General features: G+C 42.6%; 1 protein-coding gene across 2 annotated transcripts in view; it reads left to right on the forward strand.

Moving 5' to 3' along the window:
• The window catches only part of triqk (triple QxxK/R motif containing), a 31,144-nt gene extending 20,596 nt beyond the window's left edge, over nt 1–10,548 (forward strand). For both annotated transcript variants that reach the window (XM_079748962.1, XM_079748963.1), the window contains 2 exons: nt 1,205–1,290; nt 9,223–10,548. In XM_079748962.1, the coding sequence (XP_079605088.1) occupies nt 1,205–1,290; nt 9,223–9,330 (194 nt within the window). In that variant the 3' untranslated portion in view covers nt 9,331–10,548. The remainder of the gene's footprint in view (nt 1–1,204; nt 1,291–9,222) is intronic.
• Nucleotides 10,549–17,708: the final 7,160 nt, after the last annotated feature.

Below are 17,708 nucleotides of genomic sequence, written 5' to 3' on the forward strand. Positions count from 1 at the left end.
GGCGGTGCTGAAGTGCCGAAGTCCCGCCTCCCGGCTGCCCGCAATTTTTACAACTTCTCGGGGGTGTGAATTAGCCAACGCACACGCAAAGTGCGTTGGCTAATTCTTCTGTGACCAATCACAGAAGAGTGGCTGTGCTGACCAATCACAGCAGACTGGGCTACTCGGGAGGGGGGCCTTAAAGCGACAAATAAAAAAAAATTAAAAGATGCTGAAATTGGTTTTGCAGAAATGAACAGTGTGAGAATAATAAGGGGTATTTCTAACATACAGGCAATAAACCCTATTCTAGTGGTACCCTCAAATGCAATTGTTAACCCTAAAAAAGCATGCAATGGGATCTTTAAATCAGGCAACTTGAATAAAAAACAAAGGATTGCTTTGTACCTTTAGATTATCTGCCGTGTTGATGGCAGTGATAAGAAAACTGGAAAAGTAGGCTTATAATTAGTTCTGAGCAGTGGCAAAGCTAGCCCTGTTTTGAGTTGGTTCATGCCACCCAAAATTCGTTTTGGCCTACCCCATCGTTTAGTCCTCGCATCTTATATTCTACCGTTAGTTTTTTTGCAAATGTTTTGCAAATCGTTTTGTATAGAAATGGAGAAAATAAACAGGATCAAATGGGCTGGTGAAGTCAAGCGCGACGTTCCTGCATGAATCTCTTATCTCTGAATTGTGGGTGGGCGTCTCCTGTTTGACAAAACCAAAAATGCAGCACAAGCGCACCTAACTTGCTTTCTGCTGTTCTATTAGTTTTCGTCTGTCTAAGAGGCTATCTTATCAGAACCATGAATTGACTATATCCAGCTGTGTTATAACACTAATGACCAGGTTTTGCTTAATTTTAAAACCGTGACATAATCAGAGGTCAAACGGAGGTTAAACTGTTATAAAAAAGGTCTGCTTATCTGACAATAAACCAGCAGACTGTTCTGTTCTCTCTCTCTCTCTCTCTCTCTCTATATATATATATACAATGTGTTGGATAGATAGATAAATAGATTGATTTAAAATGCAGCAGAATGCAGGAAATCACATAGAATATACTTTTTTTTTTAAAATTTTGTTTCACCAGTAAATCCTTGATTTCAAGCATTTGTTTGGTGTATATATTTGTTTACACGGATATAAAATGTGGATGTTGAGGTCATTTGCTCTTAGCAATCAATCAAACATCCCCTTTTGATTCCCTGTCTTTTGTTAGGCAAACAAGACAACAAAAAGACCAAGTCTGTCCTGAAGGCCACACAACTGAAGGCAGATGCCACGAGGAGTGCTTTCGGGATCAGGGTGAGAATCACTTCCTCTCTCTCCGTCTCCTTCCATCTATCTCATTCTCCATTGCCGCAATACTTCAAATCTATCTACCGATAAATGGTTCCTGCTCCCTGCCTGGTTTGTGTCTGACGTTGTCCCGTCTTGTTGGCCTGCCAGCCTCCTCTATGTTCTCTGCCTTCTCCTTGTGCCTCCTTGTCCTTTCTATGGACCTGAGTTTCCGTTGTCCGGTAATTACTGGTCATTGACCGGAAAAAAATGAGAAGGACCGAAAAATTTTAATGTCTCCGGTCAGAATGACCAATTCTCTCTGCGCAATTTGAAGTGTGTTTGAATATGCTACAGTGGTCATTTGTTTAGCCAATTCATGTAAAATAAAGAGGGTTTTGATTGTAGCGTAGCCTGTGTGATGAAATAAATAAGTTTTTACATTTCGTGCACTCGCTCAAATTGATCTCTATAGTCTACCATAACTTAAGGGCGGCAAGCTTGCGAAAGCCGGCAGCAAGCTTTGCGTGTAGGCCTACCGGTATTTAACAACCATGGCGAATCGAGCTATAATCACACACTTCTTCAAACCAACAAGCAGCAGCTGACATCACACACACACATCCGTTTGTGTCAGAAGAGGCGGCTGATGCTGTGCCCGTGGCTCCAGCAGAAAAGAGGAGGAAATCGCTGGCGTTCAGGCCGGACTGGAAAGAGAAGTTCCCCTGGGTGAGGTGCGATATTGTAGAGGATGAGAAGAGGCTGTTTTGCGCTCAGTGCGAAAAATCCGGGAGGAAGAATGGCTCACTCGGGGGGTCCGCAAATATGAGATTATCGAGTTTAACAGAGCACAGTCAGTGCAATGATCACATTTCGGCTGCCAACCTAAAACAGCTGCAAATGGCCATGAAAGGCCAATGTGAGAAAGCCGCCGACTCCTTCAAAAAAAAGATCTGCTCGCAGATGAAAGTTGTGTTTCACAGGGCCAAACGCGACATCCCGGGTCATCAGTATGTGGGGATGACAGAGCTTCTGAGAGCAGTTCAGGCCCCGGATTTCACCACATCTGAGGGGCTTTACCGGCACAGCGACTCCATCTGTGACATGGAAATGGCTCTCGAGGATGTGGTGTTGAAGGGATTGGATGAGAAAATACGAGCCAGTGATTACATCGGGATCATAATTGACGAGACCGTCAACATAACGGTTGACAAAAAGTTGATCCTGTATGTACAACTGCAAGTGAGTGGAAGTGTTGAGACGTGCTCTGTGGGAAAGTACGACGTACACTCCGGGACGGCACAGTGTATTTTTGAAAAAGTAGCGGAGGTTCTCCACGGCAGGAATGTGGATCTGTCCCGCGTAATCGGACTGGGCTCGGATTGAGGCGGCGTAATGATGGGGAGGCAGGCTGGAGTTGGCGCTCTCCTGAAAAAAGAGTGTGTTTTCCATTCAGGTGCACTGTGTTGCCCATCATACTGCACTGGCCGCGATAGATGCCACTAAAGCTGTGTACCGGGTAGGAGCCTACAAGCGCACGATTTCCGCTGTGTACTCCTTCTACAAACACTCTGCTAGCAGGACCAATCGCCTCCGTCAACTAACAGCAACTCTGAGCGTAGAGGACATGACGAGTCTGAAGCAGCCATGTGCTGTCCACTTGCTGTCATTGCATAGGGCAGTGGAGAGTATTAAAAAGAACTGGCCTGCTTTGGTGATGGAGCTAAATGAAGAAGAATGTGGGAGGAAATGCCCAAGCCCAAGGCATCCTTGGACAAATCAAGCCATACAGCTTTATCGCCTTGACGCACACACTGGCTGATGTTCTCCCCGTGATGACCAAACTGAATTTGTTTTTCCAGAAAGATCATGTCAATCTCGCCACAATCCGACCAATGGTTCAAGCATCCGTCTCGGCCCTCACACAGCTACGAGATGCACCCGGTCCAGAAGAACAGAGGTACCAAACGGACTCCCAAGAAGGCATGTACAAAGGCATTCAAGTGACCCATGCAGGCGACCGGTCCGTTGAAGCCTTCAAAAATGCCCGAGCAAACTACATTCAACACCTGATCGATGCTTTACACAACTGTTTCCCTGACGATTCCCTGGATCCGCTTAACTGCTTCGACGTCCTTCTTAATCCCTCCTGATACCCACTGACAGCTGGTAAGTAGGCTAGCCTATTTGATTACGTGTGATGTAAAACATATAGGCTAGCCTATATTAAATAGAATATTCTTTTTAAATGACCAAACATGCTCGCATATTCTGGTCAATAATACTAATTTGACCAATGGGATTTAATTTCATTATAATAATAATAATAATAATAATAATAATAATAATAATAATAATAACAATAATACAGGCCTAACAATAGCCTAATAATAACAGCCATGATGCAAACTATAAGGGCACTCGAGAGCTATACCTCCGCTAAATTCTAGTCTGATACGCAAATGTTCTGGGTTCTTTAGCCCATGCTGCAACAGTCAAAATTGTGGTAAAAATTGTCCATTCTGCCATAATAGGCTGCTGACCGACAATAAGGAAAAGCGAGACAGTAGGCTAAATGTAGGCCTAGCAAAACTGATTTGTACAGTGCTACATGCACGTTGGAGACACAAGGAATAATTTGTTTAAAGTTGTTTATTGGCTTTTCTTTAAAAAATACAAATAAAAAAACACTGACTCATGCTGGGTCATTTTGGCCAAGAAATTGCAAGCGAGGGCGAGTCGACACCAGCCACCACATTCATCGATGCCGCAACCGCAAGATGCCATCCCAATGATGACAGCCCTCCGCAGTTACGGAAGCTTGAATTTTTCAACGGCCTGCGAGATGCTCATAAGAGATTACGCGGAAATGTTCCCAGAGTGGGTCAAACTGGCAAAGGTAGCCTGTGTTAGCCCCGTCTCCAGTGTGTCAGTGGAGAGAGGCTTCTCCCTGCACAACCGCATAAAGACTGCTCAGCGAAGCCGCCTTGGGGAAGGAAGAGTAACGAGGCTTATGCACATTGCAAGCAGCAGAAACACTCTCGATACATTTGACTTTCAGTCAGCAGCGGCACGCTTCACAGATGGCAAATATAGAAAGAAGTAAAAAAAAAGTTGGCGACATTGTATTATTTTTATTTTCCGAGAGTCTTTATTTATTTTATGTAGGCCTAGTTCAAGTCGCGGCCGGCAATTCACTGTAGGCCTAAGCCTTTTTCACTTTAAAATACTGCAGTTTTTTGTTACACTTTATATAGTTTAATGATTTTAATTTAATTATTATCGTTACAGTCTGCATTTTATAATGTTATGCGCCAGTTTGTTTAACTGTACTTTGTATTGTTTTAGGCTATTATTATTCATGCCTTGCATGGCCTATAGACCTAAATTATTTTTGTTCAAGTCGGCACTTTAAAATGAAATGTTAAATTTTTCTGTCCTCCACCTGCCAACATTTAAATATAAAACAGCAGGCTGTAAATCTACATGCCTTGATGATATTATTCTTTATATAGCCTGCCTATCATTTTTTTTAAGTGCAATACACAGACAATATCCAACTCTTTTTCCATCTTTCCAATTTAACTGTTAAAATGAGACCTTCCAGGTCACATGACCGGCACCAATTTTTTCTAGCGGAAACACTGGTATGAACGGTACTGCATGCTTATCAGATTAATTATAGTCACATGTTCCTTTGATTGTATGTCCTCTATGATATGATGATGGTGCCGTGAGTTCCAACCTGGTAAACCGTCTGGAGCGAGCGTGGTTCGTCTTCCACTGCCCATGGCTGTTCTCTCCCCTCCTAAGTGGCCAGGAAGGGACACAAGGGTACTGGCTACTTAATGCGGCTCCTGGAAGCCACGATTTACCTTTTAATAAAAGGCAGTATAAAATGAGTCACAGAGAGCCGCTAAGGACAAATTTAATTTCCTCGGGAGGAATCCAATTCAAAAAAAGGTTCTTATTCAGAGAGGTAGTTCGGGGGGGGGGGGGGGGGGGGGTAGGAAAATAAGTAATGGTACAAAAATAAAGGAGAGAGAGAGAGAGAGAGAGAGAGAGGGAGTGTGGGGAGACATTGGGAAGGGCTTTTAGTGTCTTCTCTCCCATTCTCCATTCTTAGTTTCTTTGTCTCCCAAGTTTAAAATGGTGCGAGGCAACTCTGCAATGACACACTGCAGATATTATTCATTAAGTTGTGCCAGTTATGGAAGCAAGGATAGCTGACTCTGTCACATAAAACTCATATATATTTCTGTGTATATATATATAATATATATACTCATTGTCTTGTGTCTTGGTTGGCCTGTTTAAACACCTCTCAGAATGGGGGCAGATGCAGCACCTTTTCCTTTGAAGAGATTATTATTTTTTATATAAGCTATTTACCTAGTTTAGTCTTTGCCAGCTTCTAATATGTCATCTTCATATGAAGTTGTATATGTATATAGGCGACTCCTTTCAGACTTTATAGCGTGGAGTAAATGCATCAAGAACAGAACAAAAATGAAAAAAAGAAACACTAAGTTCAACACACTTTGCGTGGAAGTGAACCCTCTGAGCTGAACTGGTCGGATTTAATAATATGCGTCTGTTAGACACGCAAGAGCTCATTAAGAACATCTTTAATCCAATTAGATTAGTCCATATCTTGAAATATTGATATTTCTCATGAATAATTCAGCTTTTTATTTTTTTTCATGCCCAAGATGAGACGAATTTGCAGAGGTCGGATTAAAAATACCTCTGGGATTTGGCTATTAAACTCCCATGGACCTCTCATTCCCCTACCCCCCGCCACTTCCATTCAAAATCAGTCCACATGAAAAAATTATTTTGGATATGCTCCGCACATTTTCTTTATTCTTCCACCAAAATCCTGAGTTGTGATTCCAACAAAGTTTAGCCAGGTAGACGGCGCATTAGCCAGGTAGACAGAGAACCGTGGAATCTGCCACTTTCTCCAGAGCACCAGTGGAAGTGTCTTTGTGGGAGTGTGGCGGTGAGGAAGCAAGCGGCCTGCCTGTCTAATTGGCTCACCACTGCCTTCTGTTGCGCTCTGACACCGCTGCTCCCTGGGTCGCGTTCAGCCCAGAACGGGGAGACCAGCTCCAGTTGGGGGGGGGGGAGAGAGAGAGACGCACCTTGCAGCTGTCATTTGGCTCAATAGAACAGGAATAAATCCACAGTAATTCAGTTTGCTTATGGAACATATGCATTTTACTCGTATTATTTTTAACATGTAGACCCTCCCCTGGAGGATTGTGACCGTCAGGAACGCTGTTTGTCCGTCTGCAGCGAGGGGATCTGGATTATAACTGACCCAATTAGTCTTTTTAGATTACTTCAGGTAAAGGTAAATTCTTCTTTTTCTGTTAACCTTTATGGGGGGTTTCGAACAGCCTATTGCGAATGTGTTCATAACGTCTTAATAACTCAGGGCGGCCGCGGCCCAGCAGATATTTAGTTACTGGTTTCATCCTGCAGATGAAAGCAATTACACCAAATGTTCCATGTTGCATTAAACCGGTGAGGTGTGTCTGCCATCTGCACACATGCGCGTGCACGCATGCACACACACACACACACAACACACACAACGATCACACAACACACACATACACGCAAGCATGCACACACGCAAAGACACACACACACACACAGCAAAAGGAGAAAACAAAAGAACAAAAGGCAGGCCATATGAGGGGATGTCTGCTGAAGCCTGGCTCGTCGCCACGGTGACAGAGACCCAACTCCCAGCATGCCGAGCGTGCTGCAGCTGTCGCCAATACGGAGGAGACAAACGATGATGCTGGTGGTGTTGAGGATGTGCTCTGGTTCTGTACCGACGTCTTACTGAAATGAAGTGTATGCTTGTGTGTGCGAGCTTGTTTCTGTGTTAAGGTTCTGAACCGACATCTTACTGTAATGTATGTGTGTCTGTCGGTGAGCGCAGTTTCTGGACAGATGACTTACCGATATTAAGATTGCATGTGTGTGTGTGTGTGTGTGTGTGTGTTTGTGTGTGTCGGTTCTGTGACACATTCTTAATGAAGTTATGGGGTATGAGTTTGTGTACATACAATCTTGTAGGTGTGTGTGTGTGTGTGTGCGTGCGTGCGCAGAGAGTTTCTGTAACAACATCTTATCAAAATGATGTGTGTGTGTGTGTGTGTGTGTGTGTGTGTGTTTGTGTGCGTGCGTGCGTAGGGCCGTTACCTCTGTCTTACCCAAGGGACGGGGTGGGAGTATGAGCTTGCGAGTGTGCACGTGCCACTTACCTCGTGTGATTGTGTTTGTGCGACAAACAAGAGTCAACACAGTGGGCTCCGCTCTCCTCCAACGCCCTGATCTCAATCAGGTACAGGTGCTCTACCACCACCGGCGTTCACCAGAACCCCTCCACCCACCACACTTCTTGATTTTTTTCTTTCTCTCGCTCTGCTCAGTCGCTGACTGAAACAGAAAGAGTAAACGAAGCGGTTCTAGCCCGGCGCTTAATATATGAAGCTGAAGTGCATGAAATTTTAAAGTTTTCCAATTAAGCGGGGGGGGTTAATGAAGACCTGCTGATGACTAGGCTCTACAGCCTCTACACAGATAGCTGCAACGCACTACCGCACACACAATTATTAGTACCCCTTGTGTCTCTGCTTAGCCTTATCTCTGCCCTTGTTTTCTCCCCTTTATCAATGTTCATTGCCTTGACCTTTTTTCTGTTTTTCTGTTTTCTCTTCTGGATTTCACTCTCTATGTAACGCTCTCTCTTTGTGCCACTCTCTCTCTGTGCCACTCTCTCTGCAGACGCCTGTTATTTGCTCAAAACGTCATCATCCAGGCTTTTCTGCTTTTGTACCTCTGTGTGTATTTTGTGTTTGTTTGCGTGATACCTCTCTACAGTTTGGCTTTCATTTATTTTTCTCACCTCACTTTTCATGGCAAGAACACACAAATTGTGGATTAGTATACATTGCTTTGTACAGCCAGTGTGCCTGGAGGATTACCTGAGGATGTATAGGAACGTGGAGTCAATGTTTGGAAATGATTGATAGGAGATCTGAATTATTTGTCAGATTTTTACAAACAAGACACAGTGTGTTGACACATAAAATATTCAGTTCAAATTGAAAAAGTGTATGTGTGTGTGCGTCTGTTTGCATACAGCTGTGTGCATATTTGAGTGTGTGTTTGTGAGTGTGCATTTTTGTGTGTGTGTGTGTGTGTGTGTGTGTGTGTGTTTGGTGTTCTTGCATGCATACATGCGTGTTTGTGTGTGTGTTTAAATGTCTAATCAGAAACTCCTCGACACCTTCTTTAAAGTTGTGCAGGCCCTCAAGTGTTGATTAGCCCGTTTGTTGCTAATGGCTTCCCTTGACAAAGAATAACTGGCATTGTTCAGCGCTGTGGAGTGGCCTAATGAAACTCCAGCTGATGAAGATTGTAATGGTGTAAGTGGCTCGTAATGAACAAGTGCTATACACCCGCCTTTTTCAAGTTAAATGCCACTCCTTCAGACAGCCTCTGGCTCGTTCAACAATAAGGAGCAGGAAATTAGGCCACTTTGTTTGTTTATTTTTTTATTTTACTAGAAAGTGTAACTTTCTGTCATTAGTGTACTATTAGGGAAGTTTGTTTCATAAAGTCAAACTTAGTTCAAAGAGTTCAAAGATGTCAAATTCCATGATTCCTTTGTAGTTTTAAAAAAATAATAATTCAACAGGCATGCTGGGAGTGGGTGCTTCATAATTAATCATTTCTAATAAAAGTGTCATCATTATGGTCCCTTTTGTTTCCCCTTGTGCTTAATTTTGATTGTCGTTTCTTTCAACTGTACACGGCCCCTTGCCTTCCACCTTCCACAAGTGCATTGTGGGTATTGTGAAGCCTACAGTGAAAGACATTCATTCACAACACTGGCGTTTCTAACATGGTGACCTTTTTTGTGTACTCTGTCAGGATGTTTTCCTGATGCTGGTGGCCATCTTGTTTCTGCTGCTGCTCGTCTATGCTTTTTTCTACCTCAACCTGAGCACCGAACTCAACCTGGACCTGGACATGGACTAACATCTCGGAGGAGACTGCCTGAGACATTTCAACTCCTGGAGATGGACCGAAGGAAGATTTTAAATCGATTATAATTCAGTGTATATAGAATATAGAATATGTCAACACTACATGTCTTAATGTGGAAATTGATCCAGTAAAACCTTGATTCTGTGCTTATATGTTGGTTCTCATGGGTTAGGTTGCTCAACTGAAGTTCTAAGATTATGTTTGAGATTTTGAGTGCCCAGTAAGTAATTAATTAGTAAACACAATGCAAGGAATTGGAATTGTTTACTTTTGTAATACAGTTGGGAATATTTAAAACGAAAAAGCATAGACCTTGTCGTGGCAGTCTAAAACAATACAAAATGCTCATTTGATAAGAGTGTTTCTCTGGTCAAGGTTTTGTTCTGCTAATCATATTTTTCGGCGGAGTGGCAGCCCTGCTGTGTTCTCTTCTGAGCAGAAGAATATGCATATACAGTCAACTGAAGAAGCACTGCTTGCATTCCTCCACTCTTGCAGACCTCTCCTCTCTCGCCTGTCACTCTCTTTGCGTGTCTGTAGAGATTCCAAAGTGTGAGATTAGAACCACATAGCCCTGGGTTCTAATTTAACCCTTGTGCGGCATTCGCAACAAAATGACAAAAAGATACATTGAACATGTGGCAACAAGCGGCAGGATTAGCATTACAAATGCAGACACTCTCCTTTTTGTATGTAGTATGACAATTAAAGCCAGAGATGGGCTGAATCAAGGAGGCAGCTGTCGACTTTTCCGATAATGAACACCTGGATATTGTTGATATTTTGCTCCACTCGCGCACCGTCAAAGTACCGCATGTTTTTGTGCGTGTGTTCATGCATGCATGCGTGTGTGTGTGTGTACGTGAGTATGTATGTGGTACTTCGATGCACATATCTAAAAGGACACCGAACAATTGTCAAGGTCAGGTATAAAGGAGATTGTTTTGCTCTTCAAGGAGTGGAGAAAGATTAATAACCTTCCCATGATGGCCTGACTGCTGGAGCTTTCAATAAGAGAGGAGCTTTGTGAATAATGAGTGGAGTGGAGTCCCATTTTTTAAGTCCATCTGTAGCTTTCATGTATGTCTTTTATCTTTCTTAGAAAAACAATCTTTTCTATTTACATTTAAATGTTATCATTAGTATTTGAAGTTGCGTTTTTTTTTTAGCTATTATATATTCTTTATTTTAGAAAATGATCCATTAAAATTTCCCCAAAGTGAATGATATCTTGTTGTCTGTCATGCTGATGCTTTCAACAGAACAAAGGCCATTTTGCTTAAATGACGTCAGACTGAAAAGAAACAAAGTAAAAAACAAGACACTATCGTAAAGCCAGTGTTACCCATTGGGTTGTACGAGCCTTGGAGAATCCAACTCCTTCTCCACCGCTCAGAAGGATAACTATAGAGCCCCTTAATCGACCTCTTCCCAAACATGACACCTGCTACCTCCAGGCTCAACATCACATGCAAATTCAGGGACGTATCTCGTGATGTGTCCCTGAATTTAGCAGGGTATTAGAGAAACTAATATTTCCTCACCTCCGTTTAGGGGGGGGGGGGGAACAACATTGTTTCCAAAAAAGTTGTAATTTACATCAACCCGCATAAATACGCCATCGAGCGCCATTATAACTATGGCAAACCTATGGGCGGCAGTGTAGGGAGAAGGACAAAGCCATGCAAGCTAATCAGAATCCTCTGAATCAACAACAACGAATAACACCAGCGACTTCCTGTTCCTTTCCTTTTCAACAGTTGAATTAATTTTTCACAATTTACCGGCTCTCATTTTGAAGAATAATCACCGCGCCATTCGTTTCAATGGGCATCGAGACGGTGTATACTTTCAACATAAAGTGTACATATTTATAATTTGAAATTCGTCCCAGCCTTTATACCACAGATACTTTAGGGTCTATACCATATAACCATATAACATAACGTTTTCTGATTACAGTTTCATGTAACAGTAAGCTGACAACATCGCTAGTTAACACTGCAACTGCAAATTAACCCGGAGATATTCATGGCAACCAGTCAAACAAATTTTCTTTTTGCGATCATTCTGCGCGCGCATCCGCCGAGTTGATAAACAAATAATCCCCCTATATGGCGCAAGGTTCGTTCGTGTGGACAGACAGCGGGCGCTCACATGACGTTAAGCATTTTCTGGTGCATACCGTGACACTTGAAAACCTAAAACCCAGGTTCTCCCAGTTGATACGAGAACACATAACCGGCGTTATCAGAAATCTCCACTTTGGCTGGAGTTTTTTTAGAAATAATTGTTTTCTGTGATAAAAACTGGGTTTTCGTGTATATTAGTGGCCAAACCGAGTGGAAATATCTGCGTTTTCCCTTCATGTAAACGAGGCCTTAAAGGCGGCTCTTCTCTTTCAGAGAAATGTTGGTATCCAAAACACAACTAGCATAACAACTGTACATAACATGTTATTAAAAGCAACCAATATTTAGTCGGGAATATATATTCAGTCAGTGCTACATCGGCTTGTAGCATTAACTGATCGAGATGAATGATCAACACATATAACATAGAGATTATTATTAGTCTATGAACATGGTTTAGCAATATGGATGCCATAAGAGGACTGTGTGCGAAATGTAAAAGGCTGATACTGCTGCTGATACCACTACAACATGTTCGGTGTCCATGGTGACGAGGATAAAGATTGGGATTTGTTAAACAGATTTATTCGCAGGCTGAAACGCCATAAAAATTGATCTTGGTGACATAAGAAGTTGTGTCAATTTATCGCAAATCAGAAATTTCCACTTATGTGTACAGTCCCATTCAGCTCCGTAATTATTTTATTGACGTGGAAAATTAGCACAATGAACAATCGCGTTAGTTGCAAATGGACCTATGGTTTTACGTTTACAGACTAAATAACTAAATGCAATTCAACTCCATCAAAATCATTGGTCACTCATTTTGGAAGTAACCACAGGCACCTTTCATACTGCAGTACAGGCCGGTGTAGTCGCTGGAAAGCCTCTGCCTCACCACTAGTGGCTACCTTGATTTTTTGGACCGTTAAAGATCCCATATCATGCTTTTTCAGGGTTAATAATTTCTACTACTTACTATTACTACATTAGGGATAATGCCTGTATGTTAGAAATACCCCTTATTATTCTCACACTGTTAATTTCTGCAAAACCAATTTCAGCATCTTTCAAAAGCGTTCTGTTTTTTTTGTCGCTTTAAGGCCCCCTTCCTGAGTAGCCTAGTCTGCATTGGTCAGCACGCCCACTCTGTTGCGATTGGTCGAACTCTTTGCGCATTGGTCGGTAAATTCACACCACCGAGAAGTTGTAAACGTTGCGGGTAGCCGGGAGGCGGGACTTCTGCACTTAGGCACCGCCTGCAGTCTGACGTCACACTGTTACGGAAGTAAAGTGTGAGCGCAAACAAGCTGTTTCACATACTTATTGAGGGGCGTTCTCGGTGGGCGCGAATACTCCCCCTAGCTCGGACTTCTAGTTTAGCAGACGTAAATCATATAACAGTCTAAAGCAAAGGGAAGGGTCGAAAGAGCATGATATCACCCTGTAGGAGCTGCATTTAAATATTTTATGTTTTGATTGACCCACTAATTTCTCCTTCTTTCCCACCTGTGATGAGTGAACACCTGCGACAGGTGCTGATGGTGCACCCTTTAAATAGGTGACGGAAGTGTATGACGGGGAGAAGGCGGACAACCAGATACAGTTATTGACCGTTCTGTTTGTGAAACACATTGATATAGATTCTTGCTTTGCAACCTTATTTTGTTATATTTCATTTACAATAAATGACGGCCTTGGACAGTCAAGCTCTCACTATTCTTTTGGACACAAACTGCTCGTCAAACAATGCCATCACCTGCTTTCTCCGTGTGGCAAGAGGATTAAAACCTTGACTCTTGGGGTTATAGGAAAAACCTGACCAGGTTTTTTCGCCATTACATACCCCTTTAAGATGAATATGCAGTTCCCCTGCTGACGGTTACCGGGAGACCTTGGGCGTCTCTCCCCAGAAAGACGCCTGGACCACCCTGCCCAACTCCTCACTCTCAACCTTATGAAAATATGGTTTTATTCCTTATTCTCCTAAGTGTAATGCAATTCACTACTCTTGCATTGAGTTTAAATGTAATAGAGAATAAATACATTATATTCAGACATGACTAGACCATACTCAAATGGTCTAGTCACTACGTTTGTGTCGTCAATATGTCAGTGATTTTTTATCATAGATCAATCTCAAAATGTGTTAAAGTGGGGCATTTATGGAACAACTCCCTCCTCTGTAGGATCTCCCCGGCCCGCCCTAACCTGCTGGAGGTAAACCGTAATGGGTTGTTTGGGGGGTGCTCTTTGGTGGCATAATGGTCTGAAGGCCTATGATCGGCCGTAAACAGGTGGTAAGGCTATGAACAAGCTCTTATTGAATTTATACAAACCTTTGGCAAAGAAAAGCAGGAAGGGGCTTTACACAATTACAATACACTTTACAATACAATACAATGGCAATACAATCTTTATACAGTTCTAAAACCTTTTGCAATACATAGAGCATAAATGTCCTTTGTTTAGATGTGAGTGACTTTTCTATCAGTGCACTAGTAACAATATAATGATGTAGCAAAGTAGTAGTTAAAGCAGCACTTAAAGAGCCCTGTATACAGTAAACATAATAGTCCTATTTTCCACCATTTGTAAGGAGGTAAAAATGGAGTACGATAGAGTGACCTTATTATAAAACATTACAGAAAGGACCGAACCAACAATTCATTTGATTCTTATTATTTTTTACAGAACTTGATGTTGCAACTCATTCTCTTATTGACTAGATATTGATAAGGTTTTTATTTCCTAAAATAGTTATTCCTTAGTTCCACAATTTGTGTACAAACAAAAGTACTTCATTCAATGAAGAAACAAGTATAAGAAAACCAAAGGCCCCGGCCCTAATGGCAGGTAGGATGGTTTGATTGCTCCAGGATAAAAAGTGAAAGTTCTGTCAACATGATATTGAAAATGGCAACAATGAAAGTCAGCGTTCAAAGCATCGATTTTTGGGTCTAAATATCACCAGCCTTTTTTGCAGCAAAATTGATTTTCATTTACCCTCACCTTTTTACACACATACACACAGACACAGCTGCCTTTCGATACATACAGTAATCCACAAAAGCAAGGATTTGGAGAAATGTACCCTCTTGTTGTTGCTGAACCGTCAGCTATGTGACACAGAGCATGGCGTTTGCGATGCGTAGAAAGCTACTCCAAGTGTAAAGTACAAGTCTCAGTGTGACCTTATAGTAGCCATGTTCCCACTATTCCTCCCTCTCAGTGACAAACGACCTGGCTGCTCAGAGCCAAATCACACCCATTAGTCACACAAGATATGTCAGCCAGAGTAATTATACCTTAAGCGAGAACGCACACTAGCACACACACACACACACACACACACACACACACACACACACACACACACACACACACACACACACACACACAAACACACACGCACACCCATACACTAACATGAACACATAGATGCACATTCAATTTAACTTTCCCACAGTCCCGTTTGAAAAAATATTGAATTATGAACTCGATAAAGAAATGCCATTCTCATGTTTGTTGGTGTGCACACAGACATGATTCATGATCATTTCCTGTAGGAAACACTGAATCTACACATGCTGCGTTTCTTGGCAATTCCCTTCCTGCTATAAACGTGTGTTTTCTGTGATATTTTACGGTATTATGGTGTAGACTTATTTCACACGGGCGTCCGTGTGTCTCTTTAAATGACGATTACTCTTTGTTTTAAGATTATTGTGTAAATCAAAGGGAGGGAGATTCCATGATGAAGGTGGGGTTGGGTTGCTTATCTGATGGTTTGTGTGCGTGTGTGTGTGTGTGTGTGTGTGTGTGTGTGTGTGTGTGTGTGTGTGTGTGTGTGTGTGTGTGTGTGTGTGTATGTGTGTGTGTGTGTGTTCAGGTCAGAATGCACGGCGCTTCGAAAATGTTGCTCTCAAAGTAATTTACATAAATTGACTCGGAGTGCTTATTTGTTTAATTATAGAAGAGCAAACAGAGGACCTTTTTTGGGTTACGTGTATTTTGTGGAAAGCTAAAACCTTTTACATTTCTTTTATTTGATCAAATTACGTAATACTAATACAATTTAGATTTTGTTTGCACATTGGTTTGCGTGAATCTGTGTGTGTGTAGGCGGACAAAATACACCTCGTTTCCATCGTCTCTGCCATGTGAGCATGGTTTGTGTTTCTATGTGTGTGTTTCTATGTGTGTGTTTCCATGTGTGTACGTGTGTGTGTGTTTCTATCTGTCTGTGTTTCTATGTGTGTATGTTTCTATGTGCGTGTGTTTCTATGTGAGTGTGTTTCTATGTGTGTGTGTTTCTATGTGTGTGTGTGTGTTTCTATGTGTGTGTGTTTCTATGTGTTTGTCTCTATGTGTGTGTGTGTGTGTGGTTCTATGTGTGTGTATTTCTATGTGTGTGTGTTTCTATTTGTGTGTTTGTTTCTATGTTTGTGTGTTTTTATGTGTGTGTGTTTCTATTTGTGTGAGTGTTTCTATTTGTGCGTGTGTTTCTATGTGTGTATGTTTCTATGTGTGTGTGTTTCTATATGTGTGTCGGGCTATGCTCCAGTTGACTGCTAAGCGGTGGGAGGTCACTTCTACCAGGAGCTAATTTAAACACTATAGCCTAACACATACAAACACACACACACAAACACACACACACACACACACACATACACAATCACATACACACACACACACACACACACACACATACATATACACATACATACACACATACACACAAACATACATCTAATGACGTGTCGCCAATAGAGCTGTGTTATTGTGTTTCGTTGATGCCATTTCATGTGGCATGGTTTGCCACATGTGGGGCAGATGTGGTCTGTACATGAGAGGGGGGCCTCTGGTCTCTGTGCACGCCGCTGTATTCGCCTCTCAGTGGTCTGCTCCTGTAGGTGTGCTACACCCTGCTGGCTGAGCACCATGTGAGCTGGTTGGCAGCCAGGCTTTCCAGGGATGTTGGCAGGATGTCACAGCGCTTAAGGAGGGTTTTGAGGTGGTCCTTGTATCGTTTTTCGCTGTCCCCTAGCAGACCTACGACCTTCCTGAAGTTGGCCAGAGAGGATCTGGCAGGGGGAGTCGCTGGGTGGGCATGCGGACTACACGGCCCACCCAGCACAGGTCTCTTTGGGCAAGGAGTTCTTTGCTGCTGGGTGTTTGGGTGTGGTTGAAGATGTCCACATGAGGGACTCTGTCCTCCCAGGACACGCCCCGGATACTTTCAGGCAGCGGATGTGAAGTGCCTCAGGCGTTCTTATGTGCCTTTGGTATGGTGTCCAGGCTTCCGAGCTATACAGCAGTGTGGCCAGACAGACTGCTTTGTATACAGCTGCTTTAGTAGAAACTGTCAGGTTTCTCTTTTGGAAGACTCTGCTTTTAAGCCTACCGAAGGAGAGGCTAGGGCTATGCTGACCTGGATGTCAATGTCGATGTTGCAGATGAGTTAGGGCACTGCCAAGGTAGGTGAAGTGTCGGAGGATTGTCAGCTTCTGGCCGTCAATGGTGAAGATAGGCACTTCCGGTCGGTGGGATGATTGTTGCTCAGTGTTTTGGGTTCTGAAAGGTTTGAAGGGAACTGTATATGGAGGTTACCACATTTAGCGCCCATCGCAGAGCATCTGGTGTGTCAGCAGGTAGTGTGCAGTCGTCAACGTACTTGAGCTCCATTATTTGTTGTGTGGTGGTTTTTTTGGTGGCCTTTAGGCACTGGAAAGATTCCGTCCAGTCGGAACTGGGTGTGAAGATAGATAGAATAGAAGCTAGATAGAATACTTTAATTGTCATTCAGATATACACATAGACACAGTGCACATTGAACAAAGTTTTGTTGCATTGACTCAGCAGTGTAGCAGCAAGAATATCAACATAATAATCAGGCGATCAGTAAAAGTGCTTGGTGTATATATAAAGTGCTTCATGTGCATATAGTTAAAAAGAGATCTAGAAATAAATAGATATATAGATTATGTTTAAAAAGTGGCAATGTATAATAAAACAGAAGTTCTAGCAGCAGTTTATTAGGAGTTCAATAGTCTTATGGCTTGGGGAATGAAGCTGTTGCAGAACCTAGTGGTTCTGCTCTTCCTCCTGCTGAACTCCTCCCAGAGTTCAGCAGTGAAAACAGTCCATTTTGTGGGTGTGAGGGGTCTCTGATAATGCCCTTAGCTCTTGTCAGACAGCATTTGTTACCAATGTCCATGATGGAAGTCCCGC

Source organism: Pollachius pollachius (genome assembly GCF_949987615.1).
Source record: "Pollachius pollachius genome assembly, chromosome: 13".
NCBI classification, from domain to species: Eukaryota; Metazoa; Chordata; class Actinopteri; order Gadiformes; family Gadidae; genus Pollachius; species Pollachius pollachius.